The sequence below is a fragment of the Bombina bombina genome, chromosome 4, assembly GCF_027579735.1.
Source record: "Bombina bombina isolate aBomBom1 chromosome 4, aBomBom1.pri, whole genome shotgun sequence".
NCBI lineage: Eukaryota > Metazoa > Chordata > Amphibia > Anura > Bombinatoridae > Bombina > Bombina bombina.
In genome coordinates, this window is record NC_069502.1 from 546,499,198 (window position 1) to 546,516,903 (window position 17,706).

At 43.2% G+C, this 17,706-nt stretch overlaps 1 protein-coding gene across 2 annotated transcripts in view; it reads left to right on the top strand.

Annotated features, from left to right (window-relative positions):
* The window catches only part of DOP1A (DOP1 leucine zipper like protein A), a 176,311-nt gene that overhangs the window by 139,483 nt on the left and 19,122 nt on the right, over positions 1 to 17,706 (top strand). For both annotated transcript variants that reach the window (XM_053710480.1, XM_053710479.1), the window contains 5 exons: positions 5,411 to 5,472; positions 5,696 to 5,848; positions 6,183 to 6,319; positions 13,440 to 13,495; positions 13,692 to 13,856. In XM_053710480.1, coding sequence (XP_053566455.1) covers positions 5,411 to 5,472; positions 5,696 to 5,848; positions 6,183 to 6,319; positions 13,440 to 13,495; positions 13,692 to 13,856 — 573 coding nt within the window. The remainder of the gene's footprint in view (positions 1 to 5,410; positions 5,473 to 5,695; positions 5,849 to 6,182; positions 6,320 to 13,439; positions 13,496 to 13,691; positions 13,857 to 17,706) is intronic.

Below are 17,706 nucleotides of genomic sequence, written 5' to 3' on the forward strand. Positions count from 1 at the left end.
CCCTTGTGAGAGCCTTTTTGCTTTAGGTGACATATTTCATTTTCTCCCATCATGTTTAGGCCAAAGACAATTTTCCAATAGAGGCCTCTTGATTCTAAGACAGATATTATTGTAATAGGAAGTTATAACAGGTTGTAACCTGGTAATTATATGATGTGCATATAAGTATTATTAACTGATATTATCTGCACAGCTTTAAGTGTTTTGTTGTAACCTTTTAACCAACCACATATTATATAACATTTACTTACTGTTCTATTTGTATCCTTTGTTGAAGGAGCAGCAATGCACTAACTGGGAGCTAGCTGGCGATTGGTGGTTACACACATATGCCTCTTGTCGTTGGCTCACCAGATGTATCGAGTTAGGTCTCAGTAGTGCATTTGTGCTCTGGAGCTGACTAACTATATATTTAACCCTTTGCAGGGGTTAAACATTCAGTTATATGCAAGCAGCGAAGCAATAAGAATTATCTTACACATTAAACACTTTTATGTTCTTTTAATTGTTTCAAAGCACATTGACACATTTTTTTAGAAATCTTTTCTTCTTAAATGGAAAGAGTCCACAGCTGCATTCATTACTTTTGGGAAATAAGAACCTGGCCACCAGGAGGAGGCAAAGACACCCCAGCCAAAGGCTTAAATACTCCTCCCACTCCCCTTATCCCCCAGTCTTTCTTTGCCTTTCGTCTCAGGAGGATGGCAGAGACATGTCAGAATTTTAATTTTAGTTTTTTGTCTCTTTTGGAGGGTAGTACTCGGTATTCGGTATGGGACAGGAGTTTTAAGTAGTCCTGTCAGTCTCTCAGTGAGGGCTTGGATGAAAGTTAGGGTCCGGAGATGCAGGAAGCTTATTTCTGCAAAACCTTCCCGACTCATATTAACAGCTCCTCAAGCAATCAGCATTGTCGAACTTCGCTTTGCTGCCTGCTTTCTTCTCTCAAGTCCATGGCGGAGGCGATGCTACTATTCGTCACACTTGAAAGGCCGTGATTCCGGTAAGATCGTTTCATTTTACTTTATTCAATGTACTGTAATGTAATGTTTCCCGTGAGGCTAAAGCTCCTTGCGGGTTTAATTTATAACATAAGGTTCTCAGTGAGTCTCTGTTAGATCTTGGAATCGAGGTTTAATATCTCCTGAGCGAGGTTATTGGACAGGAGGGTTTACAATCATGTTTCTTATGTGAGTGATTCAACCTGCTTATGTGTGAGGATTATGGGCTTGTGGTTCGGAACTTTGAGGCCTTTGGAAGTGACGCAGCCTTTTGGCTGGGCACGCTTTTTGGACTATACGGTTCACCCTGTGTCCGGGCGTGGTTACGCTCTGTTCCCATTTCTGCATTCCCGACCGTGTGACGTCTGAGAATATTCTAGTCCGCGGGGGTCTGGTCATTGGAGGTGGTGAGTGCCCCAGCCATTGGTGGTGTCAGGTGCCGTTTTTGTTTTTTCTGAATTGTTCATATTACTATATCCTCGTTACTGTTATGGGGGATACTGATGCTGAGACTGTACTCATTTCAGATTCAGTTATGGATGACTCAGATTCCGACACAATTATAATATCTGATTCAGATACTGTGTCCAGTGATGAATCCGGTGTAGCCTCGTTGACTCCTGTCAACCATTCTTGTTCCATATGCCATATGAGAGCACCCGGTTCCTTGGGCTCGGGGAACCAGGGATCTGCTGAGCCATCTGCCTCTGGGGGTCCTGTCTCCCAGGGAGTGAGTTCCCTACCGATTCTTCCTCCTACACATGCAGGTAACCCAGTTTATAGTTCCTCCACGCGGGGTGGTGTGTTCCCCCCCACAGCTTGCAGCATGTTTTCGCCTTCAGATAATGTTGGCGCTTGCTCGTCTGCATAGTCCAGACGTTGCTTTGAGAATGTGCTTGTGCCTCATTGTCCCGGGTATGCCGCCTTGGGAAGGGCCTCCGCAGTATCCTGAGGGTTCTGTTCCGGCGTGTTGTGCTTTTCGGTACCGGATTTCGCGCCTTCACGTATTGCTCAGACATCTGTTTGAGTCACTGAATGACCCTATAGTTCACAGATATGGGAATTTTCAGTCTGATGGTCAGAATGGTACAACTTGTTACACATATGGGGATAAGGTAATCTCCTATTGTCCTTATATGGAGTTCTTTCCCAGTTTTTGTAAGATGGGGCTCCGTTTGGCTGGTCCTACGGGTAGGCACGTGTCTTTTTTGGGCGTTAGCCTTCGGGTTGCCTTATATTTTATTTTGTATCCGATGGATGTCTTTTATTTGTTTCCTTCGGGAACCATCTGGGATTGATGCTCGTTGTTTGGACATGTTAGTCCTATGTTTAAAAATGTCTGTTTCGTTTTCCCCTATGAGGGAAAGTTTATGCAGCTTGACAGTTAGTATCCCTGGTACAGGCTGGTCCTGTTGGGTCCGTTTCCGTCTTGCGGCTGTTCAGACAAGTGGCACTGTTCTGCTGAGCTGGTTCGGTAGAAGCGCTGAGTGCTCAGGTTATCATTGTTTTTCATGTTCCACTAAGCATTCGAGAAGAACTGGTAGGTTCATGAGGCAGGAAGGATTGTCTCAGTCCTTATAGCCTCCAGTCATAGATGTCTGGGCGGAGGACTGTTCAGCTGCGTCACTCTGTCTTCTGATTTTATCAGAATCTAGAGTTCCTCCTCCATATGGGGAGAGGATTGGTGGTCTTAGGCCCCGTCACCGCTGTTTGAGTGGTTTGGCCTTCAGTGTTAGGTCCATGAATGGTCCTGTTGGGACTTCATCCTACAGCTGTATGGATAGCTGTCCAAAATGTGGAAGGTTTTGCATTTGAAGCCTATTGCAGCTCTTGGCACCTTGTAGGTGTCTATGTAAGTGGTCTCTAGTGTATCTAGATACAGCATTTGCTCTTGGACGTGAAGGTCTAATTGAGTTATGAGGCCTTTGGGTCTCCTTAGATGTCTCCGGGTGAGTTAGATCTCCCCTTTGGAATTGGCATCTTGGTTGATCCTTGTGGGGACTTTGTTTAGCTCGGGGTTACCCGGAGCTGGGAAGGTTTAGCACCTTTCTCTTCCCGGTGTCCTCTGTCTGTGTGGAGGTAATGGGGAGACTGATCCTGCTAGTAAGGGACCTCGAAGCATCTTTTCTGTTGGCTTGGAGAAGTCCTTTCTTACAACTTTAGCCCTGCTCCTTGGAGCATTGGGCTTTGGCTAGGGGTGGTTCCTTCCTTTGGTTGGTACTTTTGAGTTCCCCTTGATGTCTGGATTCTCTAGATATATGTCCATTTCCCTTGTCTGGCTTTTTTGCCAGTTGGGATGGTTAGTTCCAGGGTAAGGTTCCGGAACTATTACGCACCCAGACCTGTTTCTCCCTGAGATTTCTGCTTTGAGACTTCGCTCCTTCTTCCTGACCCAGTTTTGGGCTGTTTTGGAATCCTGGATCTCAGGGTTGGTCGGGGTGTTCCATGGTAGTGGGAACTTGGGCTATGTCCTTGCTCCTTCTACCTGACCAGGTCATGGTTGGCCTGGTTTTACGAGTATTTTCTTACTCTTTCCTACAGAGTAACCCATGTTATCTAGGAGTTACATGGGTGATCTGTACCTCAAGGGTGTGGGTTCATACCCAGCTGCTGGCATTGGATCTCCAATTTCTGGTACACCTTAGGGTTGCATTCCCCTGGTCATTTTACCAGTGTACCCGTGGGTTATCTGCTCTGCAGATTTATGGGTTGGCTGGGCCTCTGTTGGTGCGTGATTTGTAGGGGGGTCCTTTAAAGGACATTTGTTTTGGGGATTTTCTTCCCAATTAACCGGTAGCTTCGACCTTTGAGGGCAGTTGTCGTTCTTCCGGTTTCTTACCTTTCATAGGACATCTTCTCCTTCCTATGGAAATTAAGTCCTTTTTTTAGGATTTCTCCGGGTCAGGAGGTAGAAGGTGGAGGTGGCTCCGCCTTGAGTCTTGTCGGCTCCATGTCAGATATAGGGCCTTGTTTTGATAGATACTTAAGTCTATGGCCTTGTCTGTGGTCAGAGTCAGGTTGTACTAAAACTTTGGAGAGATGGCTATTCCATTTTTACACACGTTTCTGTTTCAGTTTCGGGATTCCTTTGTTCCTGTACTGGATCCCTGTGGCTGGGTTGGTCCAGCGGGGTTTGGGTCTGCAGGCAGACTGTACGAGTGGTCTAGGGGTCGCTGTCTCCCTTGTATGTGAGAGCCTATTGAGTCTAGCCTGATAGCTCTGTCTGCTGGGAGATGGTTTCTCCTTTCGCCTTGTTCCTTCCAGGAGACGGTTTACTCTTGCTTCGGGTTCTGAGGGTATACTCTTCTTCTCGGGTGGCCTTGATGGAGGCTTGTGTTCCCCTTTTTTAGGGGTCTGAGTGTAGGTCCGGTGGCTTAGGTTGCCTGGAAAATGTTCTCTGTTGAGGTACTGTTTTTGCGCGGTCTGTTTATTGTAGACTGCTGCTCCTCCTCCTTCTTCCTTGCAAGCCCCTTTGGTGGCTTCCTATTATGGACTCTGTGTTTTTAAACCTGTGGTTTTGCCTGGGTCTATTACACGCCTTCATGGTTGAATACTTGGGTATTCTATGGCCGGATGCAGGGAGGGTTTTGCTCTTCAGTTGCGTCCATGCTTGCAGGATGTTGGGGAGATGTTTCTGTCTCCGTGTCCGATATTGTTCCGGTTTTCGCTTTGTAATGGTGTGGCCTCTTCTCTGTTTGGGACGGTTTAAGTCTCTGTGAGCTGGGCCTTTAAATACCTGGAGGTATTCTTTTCGTATTAAGGGACCCTTTTGTTTATCCTCGGTTCTCCTTTGTCTTGTCCCTTCAGAGGTTTTAGGCTGGTTTCACATTCATCTGTGGAGTGATGGTGGGGGACCGTTTGTTGGGCAACGGTGTCTTTTGGAGGCCTGTTGGCTCAGTCAAGTCCGTTCGCGGTCTCTTGTTTGGCTCTGGACTAGCTGCGAGTCAGTGTCACTGGGGCTTTTTCTTTCAAATTTTTTCAAATTCAATGAAGCAGGATTTTTTATTGGGTTGTGGTTCAGGCCTGGTGCCCTCAGTTTGGGTCGCCTATTTTACCCTCCCACCTTGGCATTCAGTGTCCTCTATAGCTTGGGTATTGATTTCCCAAAAGTAATAAATGCAGCTGTGGACTGAAAGAGTCCACAGCTCCCCACCCATATTTTATGTGGGGCGTCCTTATGTTCTTCTGGCACCTTTTCACCCTGATATTTTTTCTACTGTTCCTTGGCAGAATGACTGGGGGATGAGAGAAGTGGGAGGAGTATTTAAGCCTTTGGCTGGGGTGTCTTTGCCTCCTCCTGGTGGCCAGGTTCTTATTTCCCAAAAGTAATGAATGCAGCTGTGGACTCTTTCCATCAGAAGAAAAGGAAGCATAATTTGTTTTTTTCCTTACGTTTGAATATTTTATTTTAGCTGGAGGGCAATTATGGACCATCTAATGACACATGACAAAACCACTTTTCGTGATTTAATGAGTAAGTAATGTTCTTTTTTTTTCTTGTTTCATTTGATTGTCATGAAAAAACATTAGTGAGTATTATTAAAAAGATATATTCAGATGGTTACAATAAGTAAACAATACAGTTAATGAGACCTGTTTAGAGGACCATGTGGCAGACAGGTGATAAGGGTGAAGTATGAGAAGAGAGTGGTTATATCCTGTCCTCTTTCGTTGGTTACAATCTGCTTGTTTTCCAGCTCGTGTAGCAGTGGCACAGAGCAGTTCCCTCAACCTGTTCACTAACCGCGATGCAGAGTTGGAGCAGCGAGCAATGCTTCTCAAGAGGTTGGCCTTCGCTATCTTCAGCAGTGAGATTGACCAGTACCAGAAATTTCTCCCAGATATACAAGGTTAATCCATATATAAATATTTTATAGTTTCCATCTAGATTGCTGCATGTGACATTAAGCAATATCTTTGTTGTAAGTGAATAAAATTAATGTTTTTACTGTTTTTCCTTTTGTTTAAATTAATTTAAATTTATTATGATTGTATTATCACCCCTTCCTGGTAATGAACTTAACCTGTAAACACTCAATTTAATTTGTGTTAAATATATTTTTAATGTAACAGTAAATTCCGTTAGTAACCACACATCTTTGTTACATAAAAAAATAGATTTAATGAAAACAAGTATTTATTTTGTAATTGTAAACAGATGTTAACACCTTCACTTTCCTTTAGAAAGGTTAGTAGAGAGCCTACGGTTGCCACAAGTGCCCACTCTGCATTCACAAGTGTTCCTGTTTTTTCGAGTCCTTCTTCTCAGGATGTCTCCTCAACATCTCACCTCTTTGTGGCCAACCATGATTACTGAACTGGTTTGTAAAGTTTAATTCTGTAACCTATATTTCACCTAACCTGGTAGCACTTAAAACATTGTAAAATCATATTCTTTATTTTTTTCCTATGACCACGACATCATTCCAATTACTAGTGGGGTATTCAACTCCTGGCCAGCAGGAGGAGGCAAAGAGCACCCCAGCAAAGCTGTTAAGTGTAACTACCTTACCCATAACCCCCAGTCATTCTCTTTGCCACGTCAATGGAGGTTGTGCGAAGTTGGTGTCTGAAGATTTTAATCCTTTTATGGGTACTTTTCCCTGCAAGCAAGGATTGGGGTCTAGCTGTGTCCATGTCAATCTCTTGAGTAAGAGTAGTGGTGGCTTTTAGCAGTTAAAAGGTGGCGAGGAAGTCCTTTGCTTTACTTTTAACACTTTGCTACCCGTTTGTGGAAAGCCAGAGTTGGTTACTCTGTTCTTTCTTTTTCCTACAGGTCCATGACAGGGAGCATAGTGCCTGCCACACCTTGAGGATCAGCATCTTGAATGCAATAGGATCTAAGGTAAGTGCCTTTGCCTTCTATGTACAGGAGGGCTGCAGCACTTAAGAGGTTAATCCTCTTTTACAGATCCATTCTGGGACTTAATAATCCTTTTAATGTACGGATTCATATCAGGGACACAATTTTTTTACTTTACTCAGTATGGCACTTATCAGTATGACAGCCTAAGGGATGTATCAGGCTAATAATAAGGATATGCTTATTTATTAACCTATATCTACTTTTTTATTACTATGATGGGAGTTTTATTTATTTCTAGTACTTTAACATGAAGCTTCTGTAACTGAGAAGAAGTGAAGTGGGGAAGCCGTTTTTAAACTGTTTAAAGGGACACTGAACCCAAATTTTTTCTTTTGTAATTCAGAAAGAGCATGCAATTTTAAGCAACTTTCTAATTTACTCCTATTATCAACTTTTCTTCATTCTCTTTCTATCATTATTTGAAAAAGAAGGCATCTAAGCTTTTTTTTTGGTTTCAGTACTCTGGGCAGCACTTTTTTATTGGTGGATGAATTTATCCACCAATCAGCAAGGACAAACCAGGTTGTTCACCAAAAATGGGCCGGCATCTAAACTTACATTCTTGCATTTCAAATAAAGATACCAAGAGAATGAAGAAAATTTGATAATAGGAGTAAATTCGAAATTTGCTTAAAATTTCATGCTCAATCTGAATCACAAAATAAAATTTTTGGGTACAGTGTCCCTTTAAGTTTCTTCGCACACTTTTGTTTTTCTGAAGTATTGCGCAGTTTATATTGGGCCCGCTCACGTGGCCCGTACTTCCGGTTTTGCGGAGCAGTGGAGATCAATAGCTATCTTTTTCTTCTGTGCAGAGCTACAGTTATAAGTTTTTATAAAGCGGTTCCTCAATATAGAATCCAAGTATATCGTCTTTCAGGATCGTCTAAGAGGAGAAGAAATCTCTACTAGGAGATCCGTTTTTTTCCTCTTGGCTGGTAGGAGCCTTAGGCAATCTGAGGTATTTTTATTCAATAACGACCTTATTGTTTAATTTTCTCTACCTCCTCTTATATTTAGTTTGGTAAATAAAAAATGTATTGTTCCCTTACTTACTGATTTTATTTGTACTAGTGGGACTTTTTCTCCATAGCATGGACTCTGAACAGAATTAGTCTATCTCTATGGATAAATGTTTATTATGCTTAGAGGCCCAAATTGTTCTTTCAATTCAATTTTGTTCCTCTTGTTTAGCTAAAACTTTAAAATTTAAAGATAAATTACTCCCTTCTGAGCCAACTGTCTCTCAGGATATTGCTGTGCGTGACATGCCTCAGCTTTCTCCTCAAACGTCCCAAGCCTTAATTGTTTCTCATATTGTGCCTTCTGTGTCCTCTCAATCACCTGGGGGTGTTTATTTACCTGGGGTTTTTGCCGCTCAGGTTTCCTCTGCAGTAACAGCGGCTTTGTCAGCTTTCCCTTCCTTGGGTAAGCGCAAGAGAAAATCTAAACATTTGCCTGATACTAAGGCTCCGGACTCTAGGACTGCATTAGCCACTCTTGCTGAGTTGTCTGATGAGAATAGTTCTGTAGCTTCTGAAGGTGAGATCTCAGACTGACATTTTAGCAGAAAAGTATTTTGAAACTGAAGAGGTTAATTTTAGATTTAAGCTTGAACACCTCCGGTTACTATTGAAGTAGATTCTAGCAACTTTAGTTAACTCTTAACCTTCGGTTGCTGTCAACCCCACAAAGTCCTCTAAATTGGATATAGTTTGATTCTGCCTTTCTGCTAAAGTTGTTCCTGTCCCAAGGAAGATGTCTGAAATTAGTACTCAGGAATGGGATAAGCTAGGGGTTCCTTTTTCCCCTTCCCCTGTTTTTAAGAAGAGGTTTCCTGTTGCTGATTCTATTCGTGACTCATGGTGCACTGTTCCCAAAGTAGAAGGGGCTATTTCTACTCTTTCCAAGAGAACTACCATTCCTATAGAGGATAGTTTTTATTTTAAAGGACCAGTCAATACAGTAGATTTGTATAATCAACAAATGCATGATAAGAAGACAATTCAATAGCACTCAGTCTGAACTTCAAATGAGTAGTAGATTTTTGTCAAATAAATTGCAAAGTTATGTCTAATTCCACCCCCCCTGTATCATGTGACAGCCATCAGCCAATCACAAATGCTTATACGTATATGCTGTGAATTATTGCACATGCTCAGTAGGAGTTGGTGACTCAAAAAGTGTAAATATAAAAAGAATGTGCACATTTTGTTAATGGAAGTAAATTGGAAAGTTGTTTAAAATTGCATGCTGTATCTGAATCATGAAGTTTAATTTTGACTTGAGTGTCCCTTTAAGGACCCAATGTTCAAGAAACTAGAGGCTTACTTAAAAAATATGTATATACATCAAGGGTTACAGTGGCAGCCAGCAGCGAGTATTGCTACGGTTGCCGGAGCTGCATCTTATTGGTGTGATGCATTGTCTGATCTCATTACACAGGAAACTACAGTAGAGGAGATCCAAGATAGGATCAAAGCTCTCAAATTGGCCAATACCTTTATCTGTGATGCCAATATGCAGATAGTTCGTCTAGGAGCTAAGATGTCTAGCTTCACTGTACTAGCCCGCAGGGCTCTGTGGTTAAAATCTTGGTCAGTTGATGTTTCTTCTAAGGCCAAGCTTTTGGCTTTACCCTACAAGGGAAAGACTCTGTTTGGACCTGGTCTGGCAGAAATCATTTCAGAGATTACAGGTGGAAAGGGATCTTTCCTACCTCAGGACAAGAAAAATAGATCTAGAGGTCGTCAGATCTCTAATTTTCGTTCCTTTCATAACTTTAAGGGGCATAAGTCCTCCTCTTCATCTAAACCAGATCAACCCAGATCTTCTTGGAAATCCAACCAGCCCTGGAACAAGGGAAAACAATCCAAGAAGCCTTGTGCTCACTCTAAATCAGCATGAAGGTTCCTCCCCCGATTCCAGTGTGGATTTGGTGGGGGCAGGCTTTCTTTTTTCATCAAGCCTGGATACGAGATGTCCCTGACCCTTGGGCTGTGGACATAGTATCCCAGGGTTACAGCATAGGATTCAAGTCATGCCCTCCAAGGAGCAGATTTCTTCTGTCTAGACTGTCCTCAAACCAAATAAATAAGGAGGCCTTTTTAAACTGTGTAAAAGACCTATACTCTCTGGGAGTTATTGTTGCTGTCCCTCTAGCAGAACAGGGTCTAGGATTCTATTCAAATCTATTTGTGGTTCCCAAAAAGGAGGGAACTTTTCGGCCCATTCTAGAACTCAAGTGTGTCAACAAATTCCTCAGGGTTCTGTCCTTCAAGATGAAAACTATCCATTCTATTCTTCCTTTGGTACAGGAATGTCGGTTTATAACGACCATAGACCTGAAGGACGCATACATTCATGTTTCCATTTACAGGGAACAGCATCAATATCTGAGGTTTGCATTTCTGGACAAGCACTTCCAATTTGTTGCACTTACATTTGGTCTGGCCACAGCTCCCAGTATATTTACAAAGGTTCTGGGGGCACTCTTGGCTGTGATCAGATCCCAGGGAATTGCTGTGGCGCCTTATCTAGACTACATCTTAGTTCAGGTGTCATCTTTTCAACTAGCCCAATCTCATACAGAGATGCTGTTGTCTTTTCTATGTTCCCATGGGTGAAAGATGAATTTGAAAAAAAGTTCTCCTGTTCCATCTACCAAAGTGTGTTTCCTAGGGACTATAATAGATTACCTGTCCATGAAGATTTTTGTGACGGTGGTCAGAAAAGACAAGATTCTTGCTTCTTGCCTTTCTCTCCAGTCTACCTTTCGTCCGTCTGTGGCTCAATGCATGGAGGTGATTGGTCTGATGGTGGCATCCATGGACATCATTCCTTATGCTTGGTTCCATCTTCGACCGCTGCAGCTTTGTATGCTCCGTCAATGAAAGGAGATCATTTGGATTTATCTCAGAGGATAAATCTGGACCATCTAACAAGAGACTCTCTCTCATGGTGGGTGTCACAGGAACATCTGCCTCAAGGCACTTGCTTTCTGAGACCCTCCTGGGAAATTGTGACTATGGAAGCCAGTCTGTCAGGCTGGGGAGCTGTTCAGGGCCCTCTAAAGGCTCAGGGCTTGTGGTCTCACGAAGAGTCCTCTCTTCCCATAAACATCTTGCAGTTGAGAGCAATCTTGAATGCTCTGTCAGTGTGGCCTCAACAGTCGTTGGTCCGGTATATCTGATTCCAATCGGACAGCATCACCTCAGTGGCTTGCATCAACCACCAGGGAGGGACTCGGAGTTCCTTAGCCATGAAGGAGGTGACTCGCATTCTGCAGTGGGACAGAAGCTCATGATTGTCTTCTATCTGCCATCCACATTCCAGGAGTGGATAACTGGTAGGCAAATTTTCTGAGCAGACAGACCTTTCATCCCGGGGAGTGGGCTCTCCATCCGGAAGTGTTCTCTCAGATAACCCTCAAGTGGGGGTTCCAGTGCTGAATCTGATGGCGTCCTGCCAAAATGCCAAGGTTCCAAAGTACGGTTCAAGGTCAAGAGATCCTCAGGCCGTTCTGATAGATGTTCTAGCGGTTCCTTGGAGGTTTTCTCTGGCATATCTGTTTCCTCCATTTGCTCTCCTTCCAGGAGTCATTGTTCTTATCAAACAGGAGAGGGCATTGGTGATCCTAATAGCTCCTGCATGGCCTCACAGGATCTGGTTCGCGGATCTAGTAAGGATGTCATCTCTACCTCCTTGGAGGTTACCTCAGAGGAAAGACCTTCTACTTCAGGGTCCTTTCCTCCATCCAAATCTAGATTTTCTGAAGCTAACTGCTTGGAGATTAAACGCCTAGTTCTGTCTAAATGTGTTTTTTCTGAAGCGGTCATTGAAACTAAGATTCAGGCTCGAAAACCGGTTACTCGCAAGATTTACCATAAGATATGGCGTAAATATCTTTATTGGTGTGAATCTAAGGGATTCTCCTGAAGCCTAGTGAGGATTCCCCAAATTTTGTCTTTTCTTCAGGATGGCCTGGATAAGGGTTTATCAGTCAGTACCCTAAGGAGTCAGATTTCTGCGTTATCTATCCTTTTGCACAAACGTCTGGCAGACCTTCCAGATTTTCAAGCCTTTTTACAGGCCCTGGTTAGAATCAGGCCTGTATTTAAACCTGTTGCTCCCCCGTGGAGCCTTAATTTAGTTCTTAAAGTTTTTCAGCAGGCTCCGTTTGAGCCAATGCATGTTATTGATATTAGACTATTATCCTGGAAGGTTTTGTTTCTTGTTGCCATTTCTTCTGCTTGCAGAGTATCTGAGCTTTCAGCTCTGCAGTGTGATTCCCCTTACCTTATTTTTCATGCTGTTAAGGTGGTCCTTTGTACTAAATTGGGTTATCTCCCTAAGCTGGTATCGGATCACTTTTTTTCTTTTTGTCCTAATCCTTCTCAAAAGGAACATCTTTCATATAACTTAGATGTGATGCGGGCTCTAAAATTTTACTTACAAGCTACTAAAGATTTTCGGCAATCTTCTGCCCTGTTTGTTGTTTTCTCTGGAAAGTGTAAGGGTCAGAAGGCCACTTCTACTTCTCGGTCTCTCTGGTTGAGAAGTTTGATTCATTTGGCTTATGAGACTGCTGGACAGCAGCCTCCTGAGATAATTGCGGCTCATTCTACTAGGGCTGTGTCCTCTTCTTGGGCTTTCAAAAATTCAGCTTCTGTGGAACAAATTTGCAAGGCGGCAACATGGTCCTCTGCATACTTTTTCAAAATTCTACAAATTTTATACTTTTGCCTTGGCCGAGGCTTCTTTTGGGAAAAAGGATTCTTTAAGCGGTGGTGCCCTCAGTTTAGGTCCTACTGCCTTTTTTCTCCCTCACTGTTCATTCCGTGTCCTCTAGCTTGGGTATTGGTTCCCACTAGTAATTGGAATGACGTTGTGGACTCTCCATGTCATAGGAAAGAAAACAAAATGTATGCTTAACTGATAAATTTCTTTCTTTCTGGATATGGAGAGTCCCTGACCCTGCCCTCTTTTCTCATTATAATTGTTTTTTTCTGTAAACCTCAGGCACCTTTTCACCCTCGTGTGTCTTCCTTTTCCATTTCCTTCAGCTGAATGACTGGGGTTTATGGGTAAGGCAGTTACACTTAACAGCTTTGCTGGGGTGCTCTTTTCCTCCTCCTGCTGGCCAGGAGTTGAATATCCCACTAGTAATTGGAATGATGTCATGGACTCTCCATGTCTGGAAAGAAAGAAATTTATCAGGTAAGCATAAATTTAGTTTTTTCAGTTCATAGTGTTAGACTATCTAAAAACTCTAATTTTAAAATAGCTATTTTTGCCCTCCAAAATTTAGCAGTTACGGAGATCATTTAGAAATTATTGTAAATTGTATAGCCATATTTTGACCTTATACGAGTTAAGAATGAAGCTAGTTTCTTATTCAATGTTTCCCTAAAGAGTGAGGTAAGGATAGATGATTCACTATAAAATGGTTACATTAGGACCATTATTTTATAACCTATTTGATTTATCGCCACTCTTTTTTGCATACTCACAGTTCTGTCTTTAGTTATGTAGGCAGTGTAATACATCCTTGCAACCATTTTCTTTCCTCTCAGGTGCAAGTCTTTTTACTTATGGAGCAGGAACTTACAGCTGATGATGATATCACCAGGTACAGTAAATTACAGATTTGATTTACCTTTACAGGAAAATAGATGATTCCTTTATCTTACTTAGCAAAGACTACACTATTAAATAATTTGCTTCAAACCACTATACTGTAGGTCACTTTTTTTCCGCACTTAAGAGTAAAGAAACAAGATAACCCATCCTAACAGATATAAAATATTTATAACTTTACTTTTTAGGATCTCTGGGCCATCTGTTGCTGGTTTGGAAACTACTTACACTGGTGGCAATGGGTTCTCTACATCTTATAACAGTCAGCGATGGTTAAACCTCTACTTGTCTGCTTGTAAATTCCTTGATCTTGCCTTGGCCTTACCCTCTGAAAACCTTCCACAATTTCAAATGTAAGTTTAGGGTTATTCTAGGCTTCCAGTGTGCACTAAACCTAGTGACCACATTTCTTTTTTAGATTTTATCTATGTGTTTTAAGCAAAGTGTTTTTTCACCCTTATTTGTGAGCATTCTTTTCTGTTTTAAAGTTGTTATTGTTGGTGGAACCTGAAACACCTCTGAGAAGTATTACTATGTTTATACTCTGAATTGATTAGTACACGTTTATTTCACAATGAGAGAACCCTTATTAGGACTATTAAAGCAGCCATAGCTAAAATAATCAACTTACTGTATATTTCTCCATATAAGACATGTAGGACATTGGTCCATTATCATCAGTTGTTCAGCAAGAGTATATGGAGAAGGTCCAGTTTTCCTTTTTTCTATTTCCTGCTCTTGTTCACTCATGGATTTCCTGATCTTCCTGTGCCCTGCATCTTTTGCTGTTCTATTTGCTTCTTGGTTTGTTAAATGCGGAGTGCATCCCGAAGCCATGGGGTATGTAGCCATGTCTGAATCCAAGCTGGTGCATATGAAAATTCTGCATAACAGCTTTCTATTGAGGTCCATTTACTAAATAAACATCCTATAATATAAAAGGCCAAGTGTGTTTGTCCGAAGCTGTCATGCGCAGTAGAGACAGATCGAGGACAAACACACCTGGCCTTACCTGACATGCTGTTTGCAGCGAAAATTGGCGTGGCCGGGCCGGAACGTGGGCGGGGCGTGGGCGGGCGCCGTCGGCGCTAGAGAGGGGAGAGAAATAGAAAGAGGGGGAGAGACAAAAAGATAGGAAAGAGCAGAAGAGAGGGGACAGTGCAGAAGAGGGGGGGGAGAGCAAAATAGAGGGGAAAGAGCAAAATAGAGGGAAGAGAGAGAAAAAGAGAGGGGGCGAGAGCAATAGAGAGGGGGAGAGAGAGAGCAAAAGAGAGGGATGAAGAGAGAGGGGGGATAGAGAGAGTGCAAAAGAGAGGGATGGAGAGAGAGCGCAAAAGAGAGGGGGGAGAGAGAGCGCAAAAGAGAGGGGGAGAGAGAGCGCAAAAGAGAGGGGGAGAGAGAGCGCAAAAGAGAGGAGGAGAGAGAGCGCAAAAGAGAGGGAGAGAGAGAGCAAAGAGAGGGGGAGAGAGAGAGCAAAAAAAGGGGGAGAGAGAGAGCAAAAGAGAGGGGGGAGAGAGAGAGTGCAAAAGAGAGGGGGAGAGAGAGAGAGCAAAAGAGAGGGGGAGAGAGAGCGCAAAAGAGAGAGAGAACGCAAAAGAGAGGGGAGAGAGAGCAAAAGAGAGTTGGAGCAAGGGGGAAGAGCAGAAGAGAGGGGGAGAGAGCAAAATACAGGGGAAAGAGCAAAATAGAGGGAAGAGAGAGAAAGAGAGGGGAGAGAGACAGAGCAAAAGAGAGGGGGAAGAGAGAGAGCAAAAGAGAGTGATGGAGAGAGAGCAAAAGAGAGGGATGGAGAGAGCAAAAAAAAGGAGAGAGACAGAGCAAAAGAGAGAGGGGGGAGAGAGAGCGCTAAAGAGAGGGGGAAGAGCAAAAGAGAGGGGGGAGAGAGAGCGCTAAAGAGAGGGGGAAGAGCAGAAGAGAGGGGAGAAAGTGCAGAAGACAGGGGGGAGAGAGCAAAATAGAGGGGAAAGAGCAAAATAGAGAGAAGAGAGAAAGAGAGGGGGGAGAGAGAGCAAAAGAGAAGGGGGGAGAGAGAGCAAAAGAGAGGGGGAGAGAGAGAGCAAAAGAAAGGGGAGAGAGACAGAGCAAAAGAGAGGGGGGAGAGAAAGAGCAAAAGAGAGGGATGGAGAGAAAGAGCAAATGAGAGTGATGGAGAGAGACAGAGCAAAAGAGAGGGGGAGAGAGAGAGAGCAAAAGAGAGGGATGGAGAGAGAACAAAAGAGAGGGATGGAGAGAGAGCAAAAGAGAGGGATGTAGAGAGAGCAAAAAAAAAAGAGAGAGACAGGGCAAAAGAGAGGGGCAGAGAGAGGGGGAGAGAGCGCAAAAGAGAGGGGGAGAGAGCGCAAAAGAGAGGGGGAGAGAGCGCAAAAGAGAGAGGGGGAGAAAGAGAGCGCAAAAGAGAGGGGGAGAAAGAGCGCAAAAGAGAGGGGGAGAGAGAGAGAGCGCAAAAGAGAGGGGGAGAGAGAGAGAGCGCAAAAGAGAGGGGGAGAGAGAGAGAGCGCAAAAGAGAGGGGGAGAGAGAGAGAGCGCAAAAGAGAGGGGGAGAGAGAGAGAGCGCAAAAGAGAGGGGGAGAGAGAGAGCGCAAAAGAGAGGGGGAGAGAGAGAGCGCGCAAAAGAGAGGGGGAGAGAGAGCGCGCAAAAGAGAGGGGAAGAGAGAGCGCAAAAGAGAGGGGGAGAGAGAGCGCAAAAGAGAGGGGGAGAGAGAGCGCACAAGAGAGGGGGAGAGAAAGCAAAAGGGGGGGGAGAGAGAGCAAAAGAGAGGGAGGAGAGAGCAAAAAAGAGGTGGAGCAAGAGAGAGCGCAAAAGAGAGGGGGAGAGAGCACAAAAGAGAGGGGGAGAGAGAGAGTAAGGGGTGGGACCGCTGTACTGCAAAAAATGGCCCGTGTGAACGGGCTTTAGGACTAGTATTAAATAAATGAGTTGGATAATTGTAGCATGGGACATAGAGAAAGCCGAACAAGCTATCCTTATTGTGTTCTTTGGTGAAGTGTCTTAGCTATAAGTAATAGAGCTGTAATGTGCAGGGAGAGAGGCAGGTTTAACACTGTTACTGGGGTCAAATGATTATAATGAACAGTAACATGAAATTTAAAGGCGCCAATATGCTCTGTTTGCAGTAGCTTTTAAACCTGCTGCGCTATACAAGTAAGTTATCATTAATATTATCAATGTAAATGACTGAGACAACCCATAGTGTTGGCAGAATTCTGTCAGCCTGGGAAGCCCAACTCTCATCTAGTTGTTACATTAAAGGGACAGTTTTCTCAAAAAATGTCTCTGCTTTAATTTGTTCCCAATGATCCACTTTACCTGTTTTTGTGTATTAAATTGTTTACAAGTATTTCCATTAACTTTATATTGGTATTTTAATTAGTTTATTTATCCTGTGGTATCCCCACCCATCCTGAAAGTTTTTGGCCTCAAGAAATTACACTCCCAGTGGGCTATAGAGACTATAAAGAGATAAGGTAATAAAATGCTAAGATAAGTAAGCAGGTATATTTACACAATGTGATAAAGTAATGAGATCTGATTAAACCTACAATCTCAACCCATTTTATTAAGTTGTGGCTTCAAAGCACAAAATCAGCTAATTCATATACACAAACAAACCTTAAAAAAAGCAAATCTCATACATTTTGTACTCCGCAGCTGGTAAAAAAAAGTAATTGGAAACAAATTAAGGGAAAAACAATCTTATAGTATACTGTCCCTTTAAGCTCAATGTCAATCATGTTGACCAGTAGGAGGAAATACAGTTGATCAAGCAGTGCATTTTAAATCTGACTAGAAGCATTTTTGCGATAAATTTGTGCTCACATTCTCCTCCTACGTATGCCCTGAGTTTCTGTGATATCAATGATAATGCACATTTAGCGCCCAGGCACAGATGCTGCTGCAGTATTGGCATTGGCGTCTCTCTCTCTCTTCTATATAAGCTACAGTATTGGCACTGGCGTGTCTCTCTCTCTTCTATATAAGCTACAGTACTGGCACTGGCACGTCTCTCTCTCTTCTATATAAGCTACAGTATTGGCACTGGCGTCTCTCTCTCTTCTATATAAGCTACAGTATTGGCACTGGCGTCTCTCTCTTCTATATAAGCTACAGTATTGGCACTGGCACGTCTCTCTCTCTTCTATATAAGCTACAGTATTGGCACTGGCATGTCTCTCTCTCTTCTATATAAGCTACAGTATTGGCAC